At 41.7% G+C, this 21212-nt stretch overlaps 1 protein-coding gene across 1 annotated transcript in view; it reads right to left on the reverse strand.

Moving 5' to 3' along the window:
* The window catches only part of GAP43 (growth associated protein 43), a 69731-nt gene that overhangs the window by 25033 nt on the left and 23486 nt on the right, over window positions 1–21212 (reverse strand). Inside the window, exon 2 of the mRNA XM_048494940.1 lies at window positions 12806–13415. Within this exon, the coding sequence (XP_048350897.1) occupies window positions 12806–13415 (610 nt within the window). The remainder of the gene's footprint in view (window positions 1–12805; window positions 13416–21212) is intronic.

Consider the following 21212-nt stretch of genomic DNA (forward strand, 5'->3'; position numbering starts at 1 on the left):
CTCATAGTCACATAACTGAAATTCTTCTACAAGGAGAATTCCTATCAAATATCTTAAGCTTTTCCTGATGTTGATTAGTACAGCATAGGCAACCAGCTACTGAGGACATTCTTGAGTTTTCCAAGTTAGCTTAAATTTCCTATGCATTGAATAATGTACATAGCATCTCATTTTTCTTTAAAAAACAAAAACAAACCCTTAGTTAATAAACCAGTCAGAATCAGTGTAAAAAAATGGATGCAAATCTTCAATATTTAGCATACTAGCCTCACATTTCTTATCTGTTGTAATTGAACCCCATGGAAGGCTTGAAACTGCGACTTCTCTCATTGTCCCCTAACGACCACTTCTATCCCAGTCCCTTAGATAGAGACTCACACCTGAATGATTTACACCAGGTCTCTTCCTCTGACACAAGACTTCCACCCACCACCCTGCCCACTTTCCCCCCTGAAATGTTGGTTTGTGCGAAATGTTTTTTGTGAAATTTTCAATTAACGTGCATGTGAAGAAGTGAGGTCTGACTCACAAAAGCTTATGCTGGAACAAACCTGGTTAGTCTTTAAGTCTCCCTTTGATTTCCTGTTTCTTATGCAAACTTTTGGGAGCATCATTTCTTTGTTTACACTTGCGCCTTATGTTGAAACATGGATGACATAATCATTTTGAAAGTTATGGAGCTACTATGCATGTTTGGCAGAATCATCAGTCACTCCTTGGGTCGTTTATTGGTTTTGTGGCATACAATGTCATCCTAAGCAGTTACACCCTTTCAAGGCCATTAAAGTAAACAGGCTTCAGAGGATATACCTTCATATAGAATTGCATTATTTTCGGAAATATGGAAGTACTTATGGAATGGTCTGCAAACCAGATGCTTTTAGCCTGCCAGAACTTATGAGCTTGGGGAATGTTCTGCGGTGGTCCTTTCTGCCTTGAAATAGGTGCCAGTTGTGAAACTCACATTGTGGAATACAGACTGTACAACCTTGACCATTCTCTTGTGTTTTCTCCTTTGTGCACAAAATCCCAACATGTACTTTAGGAGTTTACAGTCTTCAGCTGAAATGTTCAACCTATTAGATCCTGGTACTAAGGGATTCTGTAACTGCTGTACACAACATAACCACTGGTATACTGCACACAGTGGGCAGTCAATTTTGTACAATTTGCTACTACTTCTGTTTCACATTGCCAGCATCTGTTCCAAAAGGTTAATTCAATGCCTTTAAGAGCCACATAGCTCTGTTCATATCAGCATGCAATTTGCCCTAGTGTAGTGTTGCCAGGTATCACCTAGCTGTGCAGCCTGCACAGGGACATGATGACAAATTAAATCCAGAAATTGGCAGTCTTACTGGACACAAATAGATAAGCTATAATGCTTCCACAGAATATGAAACAAAAAAACATACAAGGTGATGTTTTACTTGGATTGACCATTTTTAGTCAGAGCTTTCCTTGTGAAGACAGAAATTCAAGCCCTGTTCTTTCCTTCCCCTTTGGCCAAGTCCTGGATCAATCAGGTTACAGTACCTCTGCTTTGATATATGAACCAAGAAAACCAACTGATTTTTTGACATTTCTGGGGAGTAGAAATTTCAGGTTTCAATTTATGCTGATATGGTTATACCGCAGAATTCACACTTTTAGTGAAATTGAACTAATGAATTCTGCCCCACCCCCAGAGGAACTCAGGAAGAAGTAAAATGAGTAAAAGAGTTGAGAGTTGATTCTGCACAGCAAATGTATAATGGGTTGCAATTGTTATAAAGGAACCCGTTTTCCTTTTTCCCATTCACTTGCATGCTGTGCAGGCAGTGATTAGAACCCATGGAAACAATACAGGTTGCTTTTGTGCCTTTGCAAGGAAACACTTCTCTCTTTTTTTATTTCCTGAACACATGTGTAGCTGCATAGGCAGCCAGAAATGAATCCATGCAGCCATGCCGATCATCCCACAATACAATCAGCTGCATCTGCATAGCTACACATGTGCAACATGCAAAGGAAAAAGGAAAAGGGACCTCCCTGCAATGACAGGTGAATTCTCCCTGACTATGGATGGCATGGTGGAAGGAAGGGAAATAAAGTGACTCCTGCCTGGCCATTTGCACAAGAGCTGCTCCAACCCAGGATTTTGCAAAAGAAATTGCTGGTTTAGCAATTTTCAAAAATCTTAGGTTGAGAAAAATAAAATAGGACAGACTTGTTTTGGGGATGGGGCCTGTGCAAAACAGTTTGTATTGTGTCCTATACCTGTTATATTTGCCCTGCGTGGAATCCACCAATGTTATATGTAGTGATGTGCTTGAAATCAAGTTATTTGATTGTAACAACATCCTTTTAAGAGGACTTCACAGAAGAAATGTTCTTTTACCATTTGTAGTTATCTGAGATAGGCATGGTATAATAATAAGACACTTAACACTCTAAAAGTGTACAGATTCAGGATTGCACATGGTGGCGATTATCCCAAATCCAGGTTCTTGACACACTTCCTAAAAGGGTTGTGCAAGTTTCCTTTAGTAGATAGAGAAAAATGGCAGAGCTCAGAAGACTAAGCTACCTTACAGCCTACAGATCTGGATCAGAAATTTGGGGTCAGATTGGCTAGTATCCTGTAAAGGGATTTTATGTCCCTTGAATGTAGCACTGCTGGCTGACTTATATGGGAATATTCTTGTTCAGCTCCCAGTTATTTTCATATACAGTCTCTTGAAAGACAATAAAAGTTGTCTGAACTTCCTCAATAAACATGGTTTCCAAACCTTGTTCACAATTCAGAACAAAGCATATAGCTCCGTTATGGAACTGAAAAGCCTTTTGAGATTTGGAGGATGAGAACAGCACCAATTACTTTAGCAACGTTGTTAATATCAAGGTACACTATAAGTACACTAAAACTCAGAAACTGTCTCTACCTGCTAAATTAAATAGCAAGGTATTTTCAATAGTATACACAGTACTAATTAGGTCAGTTTAGAGAGCTAAGCCTACACTGCCAAACTGCAACTTCACAAGTTCTTCAGAGCCCCAACATTTATTTATTTAAATATTCCCTCATGGCTAAAGATAGCTTACAAATCATAATTTAAAACATCATAACATAAAAGCAACACAATAAATTCCCTAAATAATCCACACTCAATGGATACCTACAGCTCATATTTCATTAAATCCTCTGTCAAATTAACTGGCCTTGTAGCATCTCTGAAAAATTTCTAAAGATAGCATTTCTCTCATTTCCTCAGAGTCCATTCCACAGAGTGGGAGTGACAGTGAAGAAAGGGATAATGGAAAGAGCCATCTCAATGGCTTAAAAAAAAGTAATGAACCAGATCTGGATCAGAAATCAGTAAATTGATGTAGTTTGGCAATTTATCCTATTCAAGGGAGAAAACAGATTTACAGAGAAAGTAAGTATAAAAGGAAAAGTCAGCTTTTGAGCAATTACATTCTCAGGATAGGAAATAGGAAAATATTATCCGTATATTAGAAATGATGATCTTGTAACTATTCCAGACAACACCTGGAGTAAGAAATTGCTTACTCTCTCTGTTTCCCTGGAAAAAATCTAGCTGACCTTACAGAATGACTATTCATACAGGAGTTAAACCAGTTTCAGGACCTGGAACAGCGCAGGTCTCAATTGAGAATACAGGAGATGAAAACCATGTGATGAATTTTATTGTGCTTTTTGCTCTGGCATATTGTAAGACACCTTCAGTCTTGGAGTGGGGGGAGAGTTAGGATTTAAAGATGTTGAATGAGTGAACAAATATTTAATCAAACCAGATTTCAACACTGAACAAGACAAAACTTATGTTACATTGATTTAAAATGTAGCTGCACATTCAGCCAATTGTACAGAGAGCTACTGAAAAAGAAAATTCAGTGCATATCTAGGTTTCATATTACGGTTAATCTTCCCTCTGCTGACTCAGGGAGCCAGTGTTTGCTCACTTAATATAAATCTGTGCACAGATTGTGGAATAAATGAAAGTGAAACACAAATGAATATTGAATTTGCTCACAGCAGGTACAAATGAGTTCAGATGTAATGGTCATCAATACATCTAATTCTCAACATGTCTACACCTGCAGATACTTAAATCCAAAGACTGGAGCCATGCAGAGACAAAGCTATTCTTTTTATAAAACTGATAAATGCCCCTTCTTTGGAGAAAAATATGAAATCTAAAAAAATAAAATATCCATGGGTGGGAGATAAATCACCAATAAGAGAAGCAGCACCTGTAATTTTAATAAACAAATGCCCTCTGTGGTCGGGCTGGGCAACCACAACAGTATTGACAGTTGAAGTGTTGGTTTCTGTCAGAAAAAGGGAGAGGAAGGAGATAGGCTTTTTCCAAAGCTGATTTGGCCTTCAACGAAGGACTTTTCAGGGCCAGGCTCACCAGCAACCACCAGGTGACTTGACACCACGTAAGTTTCATGATTCACCCAGGCCCAACTGCTCACCACTGTTCAACAGCAACTATCCAGCACAAACCAATGTGATTCAGTGGTTAGAGTTTCAGACTAGGATCTAGGGAACCGAAGTTAAAATCCCCATTCTGTCATAGTGATTACTGAGTGACGTTGGGCCAGTCGCAAGCTGACAGGGTTGTTGTGAGAATAAAATGGATGAGACAAGAATGATGTAAGTTGTTTTGAGTCCTAAGTGAAGTAAATAAATAATAAACAAAGCTGAAGATAAAGTGCAGAAAATAGGAAAGTGCAGAAAAAAGAAAACAGGTTGCTGAGTGGGAAGGAAAGAAAGAAACAGGAAAAGGTGAGAATATCAGAGCTGGCAGGATGAGGGAAAGAATTAATAGTATTAGAAGGTAGATCACAAATCCTTGAGGGTTCCCCATCGCACAACTGGGACCAGTGCTGCAGCAGACACTGTGCAACATAGTTTTTCCAGGTACAGTTTGCCAGGAAGAAAGATGGAAGAAACGATGAATACACGGGGGCAGATAAAAATAGCTTAACTGGTGATTGGAAGGACAGAATGAAGCAGGAAAAAGGGAAGGCCTATGGGGGCTTTTTGGGGGGGGAGAGGAAATTGAGCTGGAGAGGAAAATTAGATTCTTCCTGCAAGTATTTGTGGGTTCTCCATTTGTACTATCCTAATGATCATATTATCATCTACTATAGGTGAATCATCTAAAGTAAGCAACCATTGACACAATAATTATTAGACTGGGCAGTGAGTTAGAACACATGGAATGGAAGAGCACCAAGCTGGTCCATTTGTCCATTACTCAGACAAAAGACAGTCAAAAGTACTGCCTGCTTGAGCATTATTTTGATCATTGCTCACCCACTCATAGAGGTGAGAATGTTCCTCACCCCTGTGCTATAAAGGCCACCAGCAAAGCATACAATAACCAAAGTAATAAATGAGAAGTTTTGTGCCTCAGAAGGCTTGCTGTCTGATCTCCTATGTCTTTCTAGGATGTATGCAATATAGTTATCTAATATATGCAGCAATAACTAGCACAGTGTGCACTGATGGGGAAAGTTGCCCAAGTTTCCTGGTGTTAGTCATGTAACTGAAATAAATGGTAGTTCTGTTTCTATGTGTTATTAGCAGGGATCACCCCACAACTTACCTTGCTCAATAAAAGCTGTTCCTGTTTCAGTTCATTTCTGTTCTGATGGTTAGCAAGTAGAAAAATCCACATGGATGATCAACTCAACACTCTTTCTGATGGAGGTCAGGAGCATTGGGTGCCCCCAACACAATATCCCATCAGGGCTGGGTATCTTGGATGTGATCATGCATGAGTAAGGGGAGGAAATATCCACAACTGAATGCCTGGCTGAGTCTTCCTCTCCTCTTAGTTATTTCTGGTGTGATAAGAAACCAGCTATTGATGTTGGTTTGATATGATGAAGTGAGGAAGGGAATACCCCTAAGATGATGCCCCATGCATCTTCCATTGTGTCCAATGAAGAATAAGCTTGGACCCATAAAATCAACCCCCCTGACACATTCCTTACCAACATTGGGGGTTCTTTTAAGGAGAATCACCAGGAACTATGCTGAAAATTTGGAGCCTCTATCTTAAAAATAGACACCCCCAGAGCCCCAGAAAGATTCTCTATAGACTACAGTGGAGCTGAAAGGAGAGGGGACTTAAATGTTGGGCATGAATGTGCCAAAGAGGGGTGATTTAGAGAGAGAGACGGGGGGGGGTCAGAGTGGTGTAGTGGTTAAGAGCAGGAATACTTCAGTCTGGAAAACTGGGCTTGATTCCCCACTGCTACATTCCTACTGGGTGACCTTTGGTTAGTCACAGTTCTTCAGAAGTCCCTCAGCCCCATCTACCTCACAAAGTGTCAGCTGTGGCAAGAGGAAGGAAAAAGGGGTTTGTAAGCACCTTTGAGTCTCTTTACAGGACAGAAAGGGGTATAAATCCAAACTCTTCTTCATTGTCTTTTAAAAGGGGTTAATTCCCTTTTCTACTGCTGTAACCAATGATCCCAGGAAAAAAAGCTTAATTTTTCAGCCTTGGGGGGATTGTGATAACTATCTACAGTTTAAAAAACCTTTTCCCCCAGTTAGGTTTCATTGAATGCAGACCCCTAGGGACTGAGCCTGTATTTTTCATCTGGTCTACAACCCCACATAGATCCTGGTTTATATGTGGCTGTGCTCATTAGGTCCTATGCATTGTACTGGGTGCACAGAGGAAGTGAAAGGGCCCATGAACTGGACCCCTAGGATTCTACAAAAAGCCTGTGAGTCTAGTTAGGCAGTTAGGCAGTTACTCTGTAGAATCAGTATAGCTGACAGAAAAGGTAAGCTTCAACATCTTCCAGTGGTGGGAGTCAGATCTGCCATTTTCAGTGTAGTGTTCTTCCTCTCTAAACTATCAAGCAGCTCCTGTGCATTTCCTGCTGTGGGTTCTGCTCCTCCTAGGCCCCTTCTGCACATGCGGAATAACGCACTTTCAATCCACTTTCAGTCCACTTTGCAGCTGGATTTTACTGTGCAAGTCCCAAAGCAGGAAATGCACAGGAGAAGTAGGCTCTCTCTCTCTCTCTTGCAAAGTCTTTGTTTCTTTTTTTGCCTGGAGTAAGCTAATTAACAGGGTTGGTTTTTTACCTTATTTTTTTCTACCTTTCAGGAGTCTCAAAGTGGCTTACAATCACCTTCCCTGCCTCTCCCCGCAACAGACACCTTTTGAGGTAGTTGAGGGTGAAAGTTTGAAAAAGACTTTGATTAGCCCAAGGTCACTCAGGAGGCTTAATGTGGAGGAACAGGGAAACAAATCTAGTTCCCCAGATTTTGAGTCCACTGCTCTTAACCACTATACCACAGTGGCATTATTTTATAGCTTGTCTAGAACACCTCAATTGGAAAGTCAATGCTATTTTCCTTTCTACTGAACAGGTGGGTGAATTGATTGGGATGGTACTCCATCATTCCCTGTCTGGTTGTGACTGGGTGGTGTTTTTTTTTGGCAGTATTTGTGCTGTCAGGGATTCAAATCCCTATCTGCCTGCAACACTGAGATGAATGACCACACTTCTGCCTGCCTGCTTGGGCATTGTGTGAGCAAGATATACATGTGCCAGATTAGATTACAATAACTTTTATTTCTACAGCTATTGTTTGCTTGTGAAAATGCTCAGGTTTTAAACCATGTTATACCAGTGTTAGTACTAATGTAGGATCAATACAGCAAAGAATGCCTATGGCAACCAATGTCCTGCCTAAGGCAATTTCATACAGTTCATGATGTCCATCTTTTCCCACCATTTCCACAGTGGTCTTAGATCAACCCAGTTTTGCAGGTCTTCATAGCAATTCAAGCATTATCTGCTACAAATTAAAAATAGACATCATCAACACACCCAACACTGATGAATAAATATGTTCATGCCTTTTATGGACAGCTATTAGGTATTACTCATCACCCTTGATGTGGAAATGTGTAGCACACTTTCCATATTCATTCCAGTGGAATTTTAGAATTCTTTTTTATGCATTTTGTTCTCAGTATAGTAGAGAATCGTAACGCTTCTATTTGTCGACAAAAATAAAGTATTGATTTCAAAAGTTAAAAAAGTGTGCAAACTGAAGAGAAAAAACAACCCTAAATTCTGTTGTATCTTCACAAAAAAAACCAACAACCACTGCAAAGGACAGTCTTTTCCTTCTATCCTTTCTCAGGTGACGCAATGATTCTCCCTAACATCAATCTTATGCACTGTCAATGTCACCCATGAGATCATATCCTTGGATTAGAAGGCTGAGGCAATAACTACAATAAAAATACAATCCTAGTGAACAGTACAGTGAAAGTGAAGGCTGACCCTCATTTACTCTTTACAGGAGCAGAAGCCAAGTGTGCCTCGGAAATTAGCCAATTATTGATACTGGCTGGTAGCCAATTACATTTATTTATTTTTCTGGCAGTCTTCCATCATCATTTCCTGGGCCAATCTTTACTCACTGAAATGATAGCCATAATTTTAGAGTAAGACTTAAATGTTTTGAAGGGAAATTCCCAGGAAAGCTCAGTTCTACCATTCAAATGTCCTTCCTGAGGAGGGTGCTTTCCCTCCCTTTATGCAGTTGTGACAGCTGAACATATAAGAAGGTCTTGCCACTCCGTATAAATCACTTAGATCCATCTATTGTCCAATACTGTCTACTGGCAAATGATGGCAGCTTACCAGAGTCTCAGACAAAGGAAGATGTTTCCCAACATATTGCTATGTCAAATTATTGACTTATGTGGACCTTCTGTATGAAAAGAAAGGGCTGTACTATTATGCCACTACCGCTTCCCATACATTCACCTGATCAATGCGGAGTACAACAGCACGGTCTTTTCTCCTCACAGACTTGCTGGGTTGTCATTCTTATGGTCAAAACTAATTCTATTTAAATATTATCTCCTGTTTTATAATGATGGAAGACTTGGGGAGATATTTATTGTAACGATTACAACAGTTATACTAATTTAATGATTACTATGGGCCACTGTAGTAAGAATATGTCAGCCTGTGGAGCCAGAAAGAACCTAGAACTATTAATCCTATAAACGTATCGATCATTCACCACCCCTTGTAACACCACTTGCAAATCAACTTTTTGAGAAGCGGACTGTGTTCACACACTGTTCAGAAAACTCTGTTCTGGAAAGGGAAAATAAGATAGGTTGCATGGAGGAAAGCAACAGAAACACATTGAGAGCTGCCACCAGCTGAAAACTGGGATAGCTATTCATCTCTAAGACTGCTTTATGGGATTTTATTGAAGAGAGTTCCAGTGAGTTAACCCATTATTCACTAGCCAGATGTTGATAACTGAAAATAGGAACTGAGATTTCTAATCATGAGACCATGGCAGGTTTCTAGCTTCACTCCTTATTTAGGAACATGAAGAAAGCTATTTTTTCTACTAACAGGCTGATCTGCTTAATCAGTTTCTCACCCTTATTCTACAAAAAAAAAATGTTTTAATTTATCCTGACACTTTTTGTGTTGTTCTTCCTCTAGCTTTACGAAGGGGGGAAAGAAATCTCATTTCAGTCTGAATATTTAGAGAAAGATTTTGGTATGTATTAAATGCAAGACACACAGTAGTGTTAATCAGCTGAGCCAGCTAGGGGAATTGGAGCCTGATCTTCTCTGACTGACATGTACAAGGTTCAAAGTATTTGCAGTGCAAGCAGAGATTGCTGAATAATACAAGAGAACTCATTGGTGCTACACAAAGCTTTCCTGAGACATATCAATAATAGAATTGCTTCTTGGATCAAATATTTTGCCTAAGTAAGAGAGTGCAAAACAGGCCTTTTGGTCACTATGCAGTGAGTAATTTTAATACACATCTATATGTCTCATTCTAGTAAGCGTTTATACCCAGTCTTATATGGGCCAGTACATATCAGTAGCAGAACATGCCTGTTTTGGCCACTTCCCACAATGAGAAATCAGCAGAGGATCATGCAAGATTTGGCATCATTGGGATGGGCCACATACACTAAACATCTCTTTATAGGCCACATTCTGCCATCCAAATGCTCAGGCATATTTCCAGTGAGCTAAATAGGACTTTGTGGGGATGAATGGGTTTTGCAGCCAGTTTTGACGTGTCTTTAGCCCCAAGCATCTTTTCTCCCTCGCCTTCCCTTGCACACACCAGGAAAAGTCTGTTCAAAATAAATAAATTTTGACAACTAGAATAATGGAGCTTCTGTATTTATACATGATATATGCTACAATTTCTATGTCTTTGTTTATTTAGCTCATCCCACTCTATGTTCCTGATTATCGGCTTTAGGGTAAAGGAGACCCGGCTTTCTCATGAGATTTACAGATCCATTTGGCAGAGAATGTGACTTGAAATCATCTTTGGCTGGTCTCCATTCAAGTAATTTGGAGTTAAGCCAAGAAACAGCATGACCCTAGGAGAAGAGATAGATTTTTAGTTTGGTTGCTCTTCCTGCCTGATATTTTAGTGCTGGATTATTGCTTTCTGATATGAGTGATTCTTCCCCCACACCCAAATCCAAGTCAAATAGATATTTATAAAAGAAAAACCTACTTCTAGCATATGCTAGACAGTCTTAGTGCTATCCAAACTATAACTCTACCTTGGTTTTATACCAATTTGACTGTCATGGCTGCCCCTTTTCCAATAGGTAAAAACGCTATTCAAAGCATTGTGTTTTAAAGATACACCACAACCTACACAGACAACAGTTCTCTGGGTTCCCTGAGGAGAGGGAATAACTACTACGAGTTTTAGTGTTTGCTTCAGATTCTTCCTAAGACTTCCCATGATGGTTTCAGCTTATTTGCAATTATCTATTTCCTTTTTGATGTTACCACACACTAAACCCCACTGTCTCACCAAACTGCCCTTTTATGGTAAACCTCCAATTGACCTCCACAGCCCCATTGTGCAACAATGCACAACACAGCACACTGTTTCAAAAGTGGAAATTTTTTTCAGAGTGTAAAGTTATCAAAAGCTGAAATAGCCAACATCTATATTCTCATGGGCTGCTCTAATCTCCAGCCAGTAGACTAGTGGTCAGGGATGTTTTTTGATATACAACAGGTGGCCGGGTTTTTATATAAATTCTCGGGACGCTTATCAGCATGGTCATTATATACGAAATCTGAAAAATACAGTGATAATTTGTTTTGAAACTCTCACTCTGTATCTCAAAACAAGCTTTGCATTTTGAGTGAAAGACAGCATAATATCTTCCCTGTATCTTGACAAACATGTGGTAGGGTTGGGTGAAGAAAAGGTGGTTAAGAAAAGAACCATGCTGCGGGAAACATCTCTTCCCACTGCAACTCTACTGAATTTGTATCCATATACTGACCCAAATGTCCCACTAAGGACAGACAGATGCCTGGTGTGTCTGCCCTTAAAATTATTCCTGCCTTTGTTACCCTGAGCAGGCAGCAGAGGCATTCCTCCCATTGGGCAAAGTGGGCAGCTGCTCAGGGCGCCACGTGGTGGGCGACAAAATTGCAGGTTTGTTTGTGGGGGATTTTGTATTTTCAGTGTTTTTTTCCGTTTTTGGCCTGCAGGGGATGCAGATTTTAGACTAGCAACACCAAAATTTCAGGAACTTTTTGAGAGACTCTCCTGATGATATAACCCAGGTTTGGTGATGTTTGGTTTAGGGAGTCCAAAGTTATGGACTTCCAAAGGGAGTGCCCCCATCACCCTTTGTTTCCAATGGGAGCTAATAGGAGATGGACCCCCAGAACTTTGGACCCCCAGAACCAGACTTTACCAAACTCGGGTGGTATCATCAGTAGGGTCTCACGAAGATACTCTGAAATTTTGGTGCTGCTATCTTAATAATTGCACCCCTGACAACAGGCACCCCCTAAATTTCCCCAGATTCTCTTTTTAAATCCACTCCCTTCCTGCCAATGCTTGTTTTCTTTCTTTCTTTTATTCTCTCAATGCCTAATAAAGGTTATTATTATTATTATTAAATCCACCCCCTTCATCATGGATTTAAAGGGAGAATCTGAGAATCTAACATTGAAAGGGATGCTTTTTCAGGGTGGGGGAGAATCCACCGCAAAATAGCATCTCTTTCAATGTTGTTTAAACTGGGAACCCCAGATTCTCCCTTTAAGGTGGATTTAAAAAGAGAATCTGGGCTTCCTAGTTTAAACACCATTGAAAATGATGCTGTTTGGGGATGGATTCCAGCATCACTTGTTTAAACTAGGGAGCCCAGATTCTCCTTTTAAATCTACCTTAAAGGGAAAATCTGGGGTTCCCAGTTTAAATAACATTGAAAGTGTTGCTGTTTCCCCCAATTGGGGGGACTGGATACAACACCATAAAATGTTTTCATAGCAGTAATAAAATATTTTGAAAGCATTTTGAAAATGTTTTCCAAAAATTATTTCTGCTGTGTGGCATGGCCCATTGCTGTGTTCAGATTGGTGAGTTGGGGCATGTTCTATAATGTGATGGTGACTTTGAAATGACCTGGTGGAAAAAATCATTGTTTGGTCACGGTGGGGGAGGGTGGCCACCAGTGGAAGGGGGCATCAAACTCAGGTTTTACCCAGGGCTCCAGTTTGCCTAGGTATGCCTCTGGCAGGCAGCCTCCACTTAAGTTGGAGGTGGGGATTTGCTGGAGACAGAGAGGAAGAGGGGGTAACTGGGATCAATCTCATCCCATAAATAGTCCCGAATGGAGTAATCATGACCATAATTTCCATGTCCCAGAATCCTCCACTAGTTCTAGTACAAGGACAGCTTTCCTCCCTGTGGCTAGCATACCTGTCTTCTCTTCGGTTTGGCTACTCTCTGCTGTGTCTGTTTGGGGTTGCACTGTTGCCTTGGCAGTAGCATCCTCTGCAGCAGTGGGGCTAACGGCAGTGGTGACAGTGGCAGGCACATCGGCTTGTTTAGGTTCCTCCTTGACTGGGGTTTCATCGGCCTTCAAGGATGGGGAGTTATCAGTGGAAGCTTTAGTGGCACTTTCCGTTTCAATGGCAGCAGAGGAGGGTTTTTCCTCTGATGGGGCAGCGGGAGCTGTAGCCTTTGGGGCAGGTTGTTCTGAACCAGTGTCAGCTGTGGCCTCCCCCTGCTTCTCTGCTGCGGGGCCTCCTTCTTTGTTGCCATCTGCAGGCTGGGCATTCTCAGACAGAGCCACTCCTGTAATCGTAGCTTTGCCATCAGCCACACCATTAGCGAGGACTTCCTCCTTCTTCTCACCAGCTTCACCATCAATAGTTTGGGCATCTCCCTTCTTCTCCCCTTTAAGCTTTTTCCTTGTTATATGTCCACGGAAGCTAGCCTGAATTTTGGTGGCTGCCTTGTGAGCTTTCTCTTCTGGTTTAATGCCATCTTGTTCGATCTTTTGGTCAATATCATCATTTTTTTCAACCTGTAGAGAAAAACAAGAGGGAAGAATAATTAATCAGTAATCTTTAGTCACGTCATCAGAAGACAAGAGTCATTGGAAAAGACAATAATGATAGGAAAAGAGAAGGCAGCGAGAAAACAGGAAGACCCAACATGAGATGGATTGACTCAATAAAGGAAACCATGGCCTTCAGCTTGTGAGACCTGAGAAAGGCTATTACCAATTGTACATTTTAGAAGTCACTAATTCATAGAATCACAATATGTTGGCAGCAACTTGATGATATCTAACTCACACAAAGTTTTCTTACTGGTGGCTTATGTGAAAATTTCTGCCTCAAAAGTTCATATAAAAAATGGCAGCACTACTTTCATAGATTCTTAATACTAAGCTTCTAGGATTTTTTGAAGACCAGAATGGTCCCAGAGTTAAATACTTTTCATGCATTTATTTCATGAAGCACATTACAAACAATGGAGTTTTCAAAAAGCACTTAACTTTGGCTGGATTTTGACCACACTTTTTAGAGATGTTTTGAGTATTTATTTACTTAGAAAATGTATATGCCACCTTTCCAGAGATCTGCTCCATACAGCTAACAAATGAAAACATTATAAAAACAATTAAAATTTAAGAAAACGTCAAAAACTGTTTGCTGTTTTGGAGATCTCAACCAAGCTTTTAGAAAGTATAATGCAATAACAAATGTTACATTATACTATTCCATTCCACGAGTATCCACACGACCCCTAAGAATCAGGATGAGTGGATCTTTTTAAAACTAATGAAGTTCCTCCAGTTAGGATTAGAGAGGAGAACAGGAGATGTTGGGAGCACCAGCAGCCAAGTTAAGGGACCATAACATATGAAGGGTTTGTATTTGTTAAAACAGTTAGATTCGAGTCCAGTAGCACCTTACAGACCGACAAGAGATAAGTTTCCAGAATCACAGCTCCCTTCATTAGACAGGTACTTGGAAGGGAGATCCGACTCTCAAAAACTGATCTCCTGAAACTCTTGTTGGTCTCTAAGGGGGTACTAGAATAAAATCTAATTGTTTTACTGCAGACCAATATGGCTGCTGTCTGAAACTATTTGCAACCCCCCCCCCCAAAAAAAAAACAAATAAAACCTCAAACTAGGCACTGTGATTTAAAAAATTGAGTACCACAGTACCTGGATTGTGCAAGCAGTAGAGAGTGGCACTGAGGGATATGGTAATGGCATTCGCATATCCTCTCCCTGGGCCACTCACTGCTGGCATCTCTCTTCCTTTCTACTCTTCACATTGGCACAGAAGCACGGACCAGAAAACAATCTTACCATCCCCCCACTCACTCCCAACAATTGAGTCAGGGTTCACAGCTGCACCTCAGCTACATTTAAAAAAAACATCCTGTTTAAAGAATAAAAGGCATGCAGGAATTACACATTGCCATTTTGGAGGCGGGGCTAAGCCTTGCCCCCTCCTTGATTGGCTGCAGTCAGAGCTTCCAAACAAAGACTCTACCTGCAACCAGTGTGCTGTTTACCTTTTAAGTCCAAAAGGGAAAGTCCGGGGGGGACCCCAAACATCACATGGAAACTGTCTCATAAAACACAGGTATGCTGTGTCACACTGAGAAATATCTCCATGCAGAAAAAGCTCTGATCTTTCTTTGCATCATCATTGTGATGGCAGGATTTTTTTTTAGTGCAGACTTTGCTGTCTTACAGATTCTGTTTGTGAGATAATTTTACTTCAAAGGGGTATTTAGATCAAAAGGATGTGATTCATTCTTTTTTTTCTGCCTAAGGCTGTAATTCTGTACACAGTTATGGGGAAATAAGCTTTAATGAATACAGAGGGAAGGTTGCATCTGAGTGAAAATGCTTAGGATCAGACTGAATTCATGATTATATGTCATGTCCTTAGAGCTACTATTCAACAGCTAACCAGATGCATAAAGGTAAATCAGAGCCTGCCACAATTAACATTTATGGTCCTGGAAGTCCAGGCAAACTTCCAGGTTTCAGAAACTTCTCACTTAAAAAAAAGATTGTGGAGATTATAAAACCCTAGATCGATTGCAACATCTGCACATGCATTGTTATTCAACAAAAAAAGTGCTGAAATCTGGGCAGCAATTTAGGCTACAATTGCAAACAAAATCCAGTGAGAGGAAGATACAAAGGAAGCATGTAGAACTGGATCTTATAGAGAATTCTAGATGCATAACAACCCCTGTGCAAGTGGAAACACTACAAATCAACGACTCAAGCTGAGTGTGCCAAAGTGCTGTAGGTAGCATTACACATTTGCACTATTATGCTTAAACATGTAGAACAGCACCAATTACTTTTTCCTTTCCACTCCCACTAGACTGGAACCAGCCCAATAATGTCCCTACCATCACAGCAGTGCCATCTATCCACATTTCACTGTTTCAATAGATGTGCTCTCATCCACATGCTAACTCAACTAGTGCTAGAAAGTACTATCAAGTTGCAGCTGAGTTATGGGGACCCTTTAGATTGTCAAGGCAAGAGATTAACAGAGGTGGATTGCCACTGCCCACCCCTGTGTAGCAATTCCTGGATTTTCTTAGTGGTCTCCTATCCAAGTATTAACCAGGGACAACATTACTTAGCTTCTGAGATATGATAAGTCTGGGCTACCCTGTGACATCTAGGTCAGAGTCTAACTAAGAATTGTAGAGCTGAGGGGCCTGGGTTTAAATGTCCACATTACCATTCAGGTTGGGAGGGGTGGCATGCAAGGGAAGGGCAGTGAGGTAGGGGAGTGAGGGAGGGGTGGCATGCAAGGGAGGGGAGGGAGGGACCCAGCACCTGGACATGGCCTGCCCACCCTAGCGTAGGGAGGAAGGGGAAGGGAGGGGAGGGGAGCCATGCAAGGGAGGGAGAGAGGGGAGGGAGTGAGGGTGGTATGCAAGGGAGGGGAGGGAGGGGTCTGGCATCTGGACATGGCCCACCCACCCTAGCGGAGGGAGAGGGAGGGGAGGGAGGGGTGGCATGCAAGGGAGGGGAGTGAGTAAGGGGTGGCATGCAATGGAGGGGAGGGAGGGGGAGGGTGGCATGCAAGGGAGGGGTCCAGCATCTGGACATGGCCCCCCACCCTAGCAGAGGAAGAGGGAGTGGGTGGGAGGGGTGGCATGCTGCAATTCTACCTATAATTATAACCAGGACTTCTGGAAGTTGGTTAGGAATAGCTATAAGAATTAGTTGCTGCTACTGAGGAGAGACCAAAGTGGAAGAAGCCCAGTGGTCCCTTACCTGCAGATTTTGGAGGGGGGTGTAATAATTTCAGAGGGTATCTGAAGAGGTGCTTTCCTGAAGATAAGAAGAAGAATACACTGAAGGCAAAATCAGGATTGGTGCCTCATAAGTTGTGGCTTGCCTGGGTCCTGCATATTCTCCCAAATGATCTTACCAGTGAATTCCACTGGTCTTTTGGAGTTCTACAGAATTTAAGTTACGATTCCTGGCCTTAATATGTTGCAAATGCTAATTTAGGAAAAACTGGGTCAGCTCTGCATGAAAACTCAGCAATCATTCATTAAAAATGATAGACTACTAAAATCAGAAATGGTAAGTCCAGTTTACAAAATAATGAGCCTTTATTTTAAAATTATTTGAGAGTGTTTATTTGAGAGTATTTGAGAGTATTTTTAGAAAAGAATTTTTTAAGCTCTCAAAACTTTAAGATTATTCTATGATTTTAAAAGCCTGAAATATAAGAAAATATGAGATGGTTTATTCTCATTCCAGTTCTGTCCTGAAAAAGAAGCCTACTGTTGCTCTAACTTCTTTCAGGGGAAAAAATGCCATCATGTTGTAGGTTCACTAGAGTCCTTTCTACAGAAACATAGGGAGGAAAATGGCACTCAGGGCAAAGTGGTGCCTGGACTCCACCCCCTGTGAGCCCCCACCCACTTACCTTAGTTTAGCCGAGGAAGGGAGGGGGGGAGGGGGAGGGAGGGGGCGCGGAAGTGAGGGGGAAGGGGGAGGGGGAGGGAGGGATGAGGGAGTGAGGGGGAAGGGGGAGTGGGCAATTTTCTGCCCCCACGTGACTTACCAGGGGGCACCCGTGGGATTTGTCCCCGGATGTCCCCATTATAGCTACGTCAATGCCTTTCTGTACTACACTGAGAGAAAGAAGCTGTCTACTTCCAGATACCTCTGCCATAAGGAATGTATTTATGCCCAATAATTTCAGGAGCCAGTTCAGACAGTTCATAAATCGTCTCTCATAATCTGGCTTCACTTGATTCTTCAATCAAAATTCTGTTTCCAGATGCTACATCACAATCTCCCTTTATATCCCAGTGACTGAACTCATGGAGCTGACTTCCTTCCTCTGCACTGTGTCGGTTTAAGTGTGAATAGGGCAGCAGAGCATGGTCTCCCTTCCCTTTATAGCTATTTCAGAGCCAATGTGCTTCAGTATCAGGAACAACAATGAGAACAGCAAGTGGAAAAGGACCAATTCCTCACAAACAACTCTATTCACATAGAAGCAAGACATTTTTAGCAACCGTAGAGATCTTAAATTCACATACAAGTTATGTACAATAATTTAAAAAATGAGTGTATATCTCATTTTGAGAAGATCACCTTTCATTCAGGGCTTTTCTCCTTTTAGGTAAGTATGGTAACACTACACACATAATTATACACATAATGTCCCAGCAATGACTGGGGTAGAATTATTTCTTCCGCAAGAGTGAAGAAGTGCCATAAGCCTTAATCCTACCCCCTGGAGACAGGGACGTACCGCCCATAGGGACATGCCTTTCGGTCCATTTGGCCCATTTAGCAAAGAGTAATGACTTGGGAAGAAGCAATAAGCATAAATTGCTCATGTTGTTTCCTCTCAAGTACCTCTGTAGTCCATTCTGAATTTCACTGGTGTGACATAAAAAGAGATGCTACTCAGGTTGAGAAGGGGCTGAAGAGGTAAGATGTGCCTTGACAGCCTAACATCTCACCAGGAAGTGTGGGAATAAGCACCTCCCCCATCTTTGCAATCACTCAGAATGGGCTGTAACTTGCACTTGCCCTGGACTCCCCACCCGGGGATGGCATGAGAAAAGGGCACATGGTATAGCTCAATGGCTTGAGACATAATATGTGTTTACACTGCAATGAGTAACATGGGAAGGCAGAAAAACTATTAAGATATGGATGCTACATCACTGGGGATGGGGCGGTATATACCACCCTTGGGAATGGGGCGGTATAAAAGCCGAAACAATAAATAAATAAAAATAAAAATAAATAAATTCTGTGTATGTGTGTGTACTGCAGAAATGTACCAGACAGTGGCACTAACACACTTTCAGACAAGGTATAGAATTAACAGACAATCTTATGCTACAACTAGGGCAAACGGGGTAAAAATTAAGAGAAAACCTCACAGTAGCTTGAATCATAGTCTTATGCATAGGTCAGTTCAACAACACAGTTCACAAGTGTGTGATTTACAAACTTTTTCGTTCAATCTAAGAATAGTTCCAGTACAGGCAAAGTAACTGAAAGAGCTGCCACACCAATTCCACCTAATTCTTGATTTGAACAGTTGAGAAAAAAGACAGATGGAACATTCTCAAAGTTAATTATTTTGGCTGCTGTTTTCAGCATAAGACAGAGCAAGATCCTTTTGGCTCCAAAGAAGGCCATTTTTCAAAATGCAGCTGCTACATTGCATATCATAATGGATGTTCATTTCTTAGAACCAGCTTGTGGCCTCCTTTTAGGGTTTTTTGTTTGTTTGCTTCCTAAGGGGTTTGGCTTCCGCCCCTGTGCCTCTGTTTCTTATGTCATCTGGATACAGCCTCTCTACCTGACAAATGCTGGAATTAACTCTCTTGACAGGCAGGCAGGATATGTTTATGCAAATATACACATATGAAATTGAATATATCTCACAACTGACCTGGGGTAGGAATATTTGTCCAAAACAAGTAAGAGTTTTGAACATGATTCACAGATTCTCTCAGAGGCATATGGGGGGGGGGGGATGGTGCCCGGAGACAACTCCTTCTCCAGGCACCCTACCTGTGCCCCTCATGCACTCAGGGGTGGGGTTCTGAGTGTGGCCCCACCCACAATCATTCCTCCCCCCCCAACTGGGCTCCCTGTAGCCTGGCTTCTCTTCACAGAGCCTGAGGAGAGAAGCAGCACAGCCTCCAGAAACATGCTTTTAAAAGCTGGGAGGCTGGCCTTGGGGCATAGTTCCCAAGGGGCATAGTCTTCGGGCTCCCTTCACTTCCACAATGACATGGGTGGAGCAGAGGGAGCCCGAAGGCGATGAGGCAGCAGGACTTCCTGCTGCCTCGTCTTTCCTATTTTGCACCCCCCAAGTGATCAGATTAGTTGTGCCTGGGCAGATACGCCTCTGGATTCTCCCATACTCCTTCAGTTGCCTGAATGTAAGGAAAAAAATGAAAGGCTAATGCCTAAAGCCACAGACTGCTGAGATACGACTGAGAAGTACAAGAAATGATATTTTGCCAAGGGCTTGTATTGAAGTAGCAGAATGTGGACTCACCAGGCAGGAGAGAAAAAAACTATTTCACGCCTTAACGATGTGAGGAAGCAATTTAGCACTGAGACCAGTTCTGCTTAACCCAGTTAAATGGTGTGAAGGCACCAGGTTAGAATAGAGTGCTTCCCTCTGAACCTTTCTGCAGCATAGTAGCAGGAATCTTTTATGCCACAGTGGTTGTTCTTAACTATGGTCAGAGAATACCCCAGAAGTCAAAAAGAGCCATCAGTTACCTGCTCCATTTCCCACTAGTACAACCAAAGACTGCATCATTAATTAAAATGCCTGCCACTCCAATAGTTTATAATATAATTTGAAGAGGAGTAAATATTCCAGATATTCAGTGTATTTCAGCCTTTTAAAATACACAGCCTGGTTATCTCAGAGACATCTGACTTTGGCATGGTTTCCTTTTGTGCATTCCCTCTCTTACTTTCCCTCTTATTTGTGCATCCCCTCTCTTGCTTTTCGTCTTGCTAACACCTCCATTGTCCCAATGAGAGATTCTTTTTTAACCAAGACAATTACATGTTTGCAAACATGTTGAATCTGCATCAGTTTATTTGGATAGCAGGCTTGTTTTTTTAACCTTTTGACTACATCATTTGAAAATTTACTGTCTGGAATGCAGAAATCCGAGTGGTCTGCATGATAAAAGCAATTATTTTTGTCTGCTTCTTACCAAAGTAGGAATCTTGAGCCAAGAACCTAAGAGGAGAGGATCAGACCCCACAGTCCTTATCAAGATACTGTAACCTTAAACTCTGACCTGCCTGGCAGGCAGTGTCTCTGCGACAGCTCTGAGTTCACTTAGTCTAATGAACAGAAGGGTGCTGAGTTCAGCAAGGCATTCATTTGTGTTATATATTTTTTTTTCTTTATGTCTCTGGAAATAGGAGCAATTAACTTCTGAGGTGGTGTTTACGGGTTTGTTAAAATCAAACAAACATCCCAAGCAATTAGAGAAAGGGGAGGCGGATGAATTCCCAGCAGCTGGTAAGCAGCTTGCTGTTGAACTCAGACAGTGCAGCTGGTTCCTCCCTCCCGGTTCTGCTGCCGCCACCAAGGTCTGCGAGGGACAGTAGCAAGTGGGTGCCACACCCTTCTACCCTTCTGCCTTCAGAAACCACCCCCAAGCTAAGCTGGAATCAAGAAGCCAAAAGGTAAAGAATGAGAGGAGGAGGGGAGAGGAAGGGGAGGGGAGGGGAGTTGAGGAGCTAAAGAAGGATTTGCGGGAGGGGAGAAATGGAAGGCAAAATGGAAATACACAG

Source organism: Sphaerodactylus townsendi, linkage group LG04 (genome assembly GCF_021028975.2).
Source record: "Sphaerodactylus townsendi isolate TG3544 linkage group LG04, MPM_Stown_v2.3, whole genome shotgun sequence".
Lineage (NCBI taxonomy): Eukaryota > Metazoa > Chordata > Lepidosauria > Squamata > Sphaerodactylidae > Sphaerodactylus > Sphaerodactylus townsendi.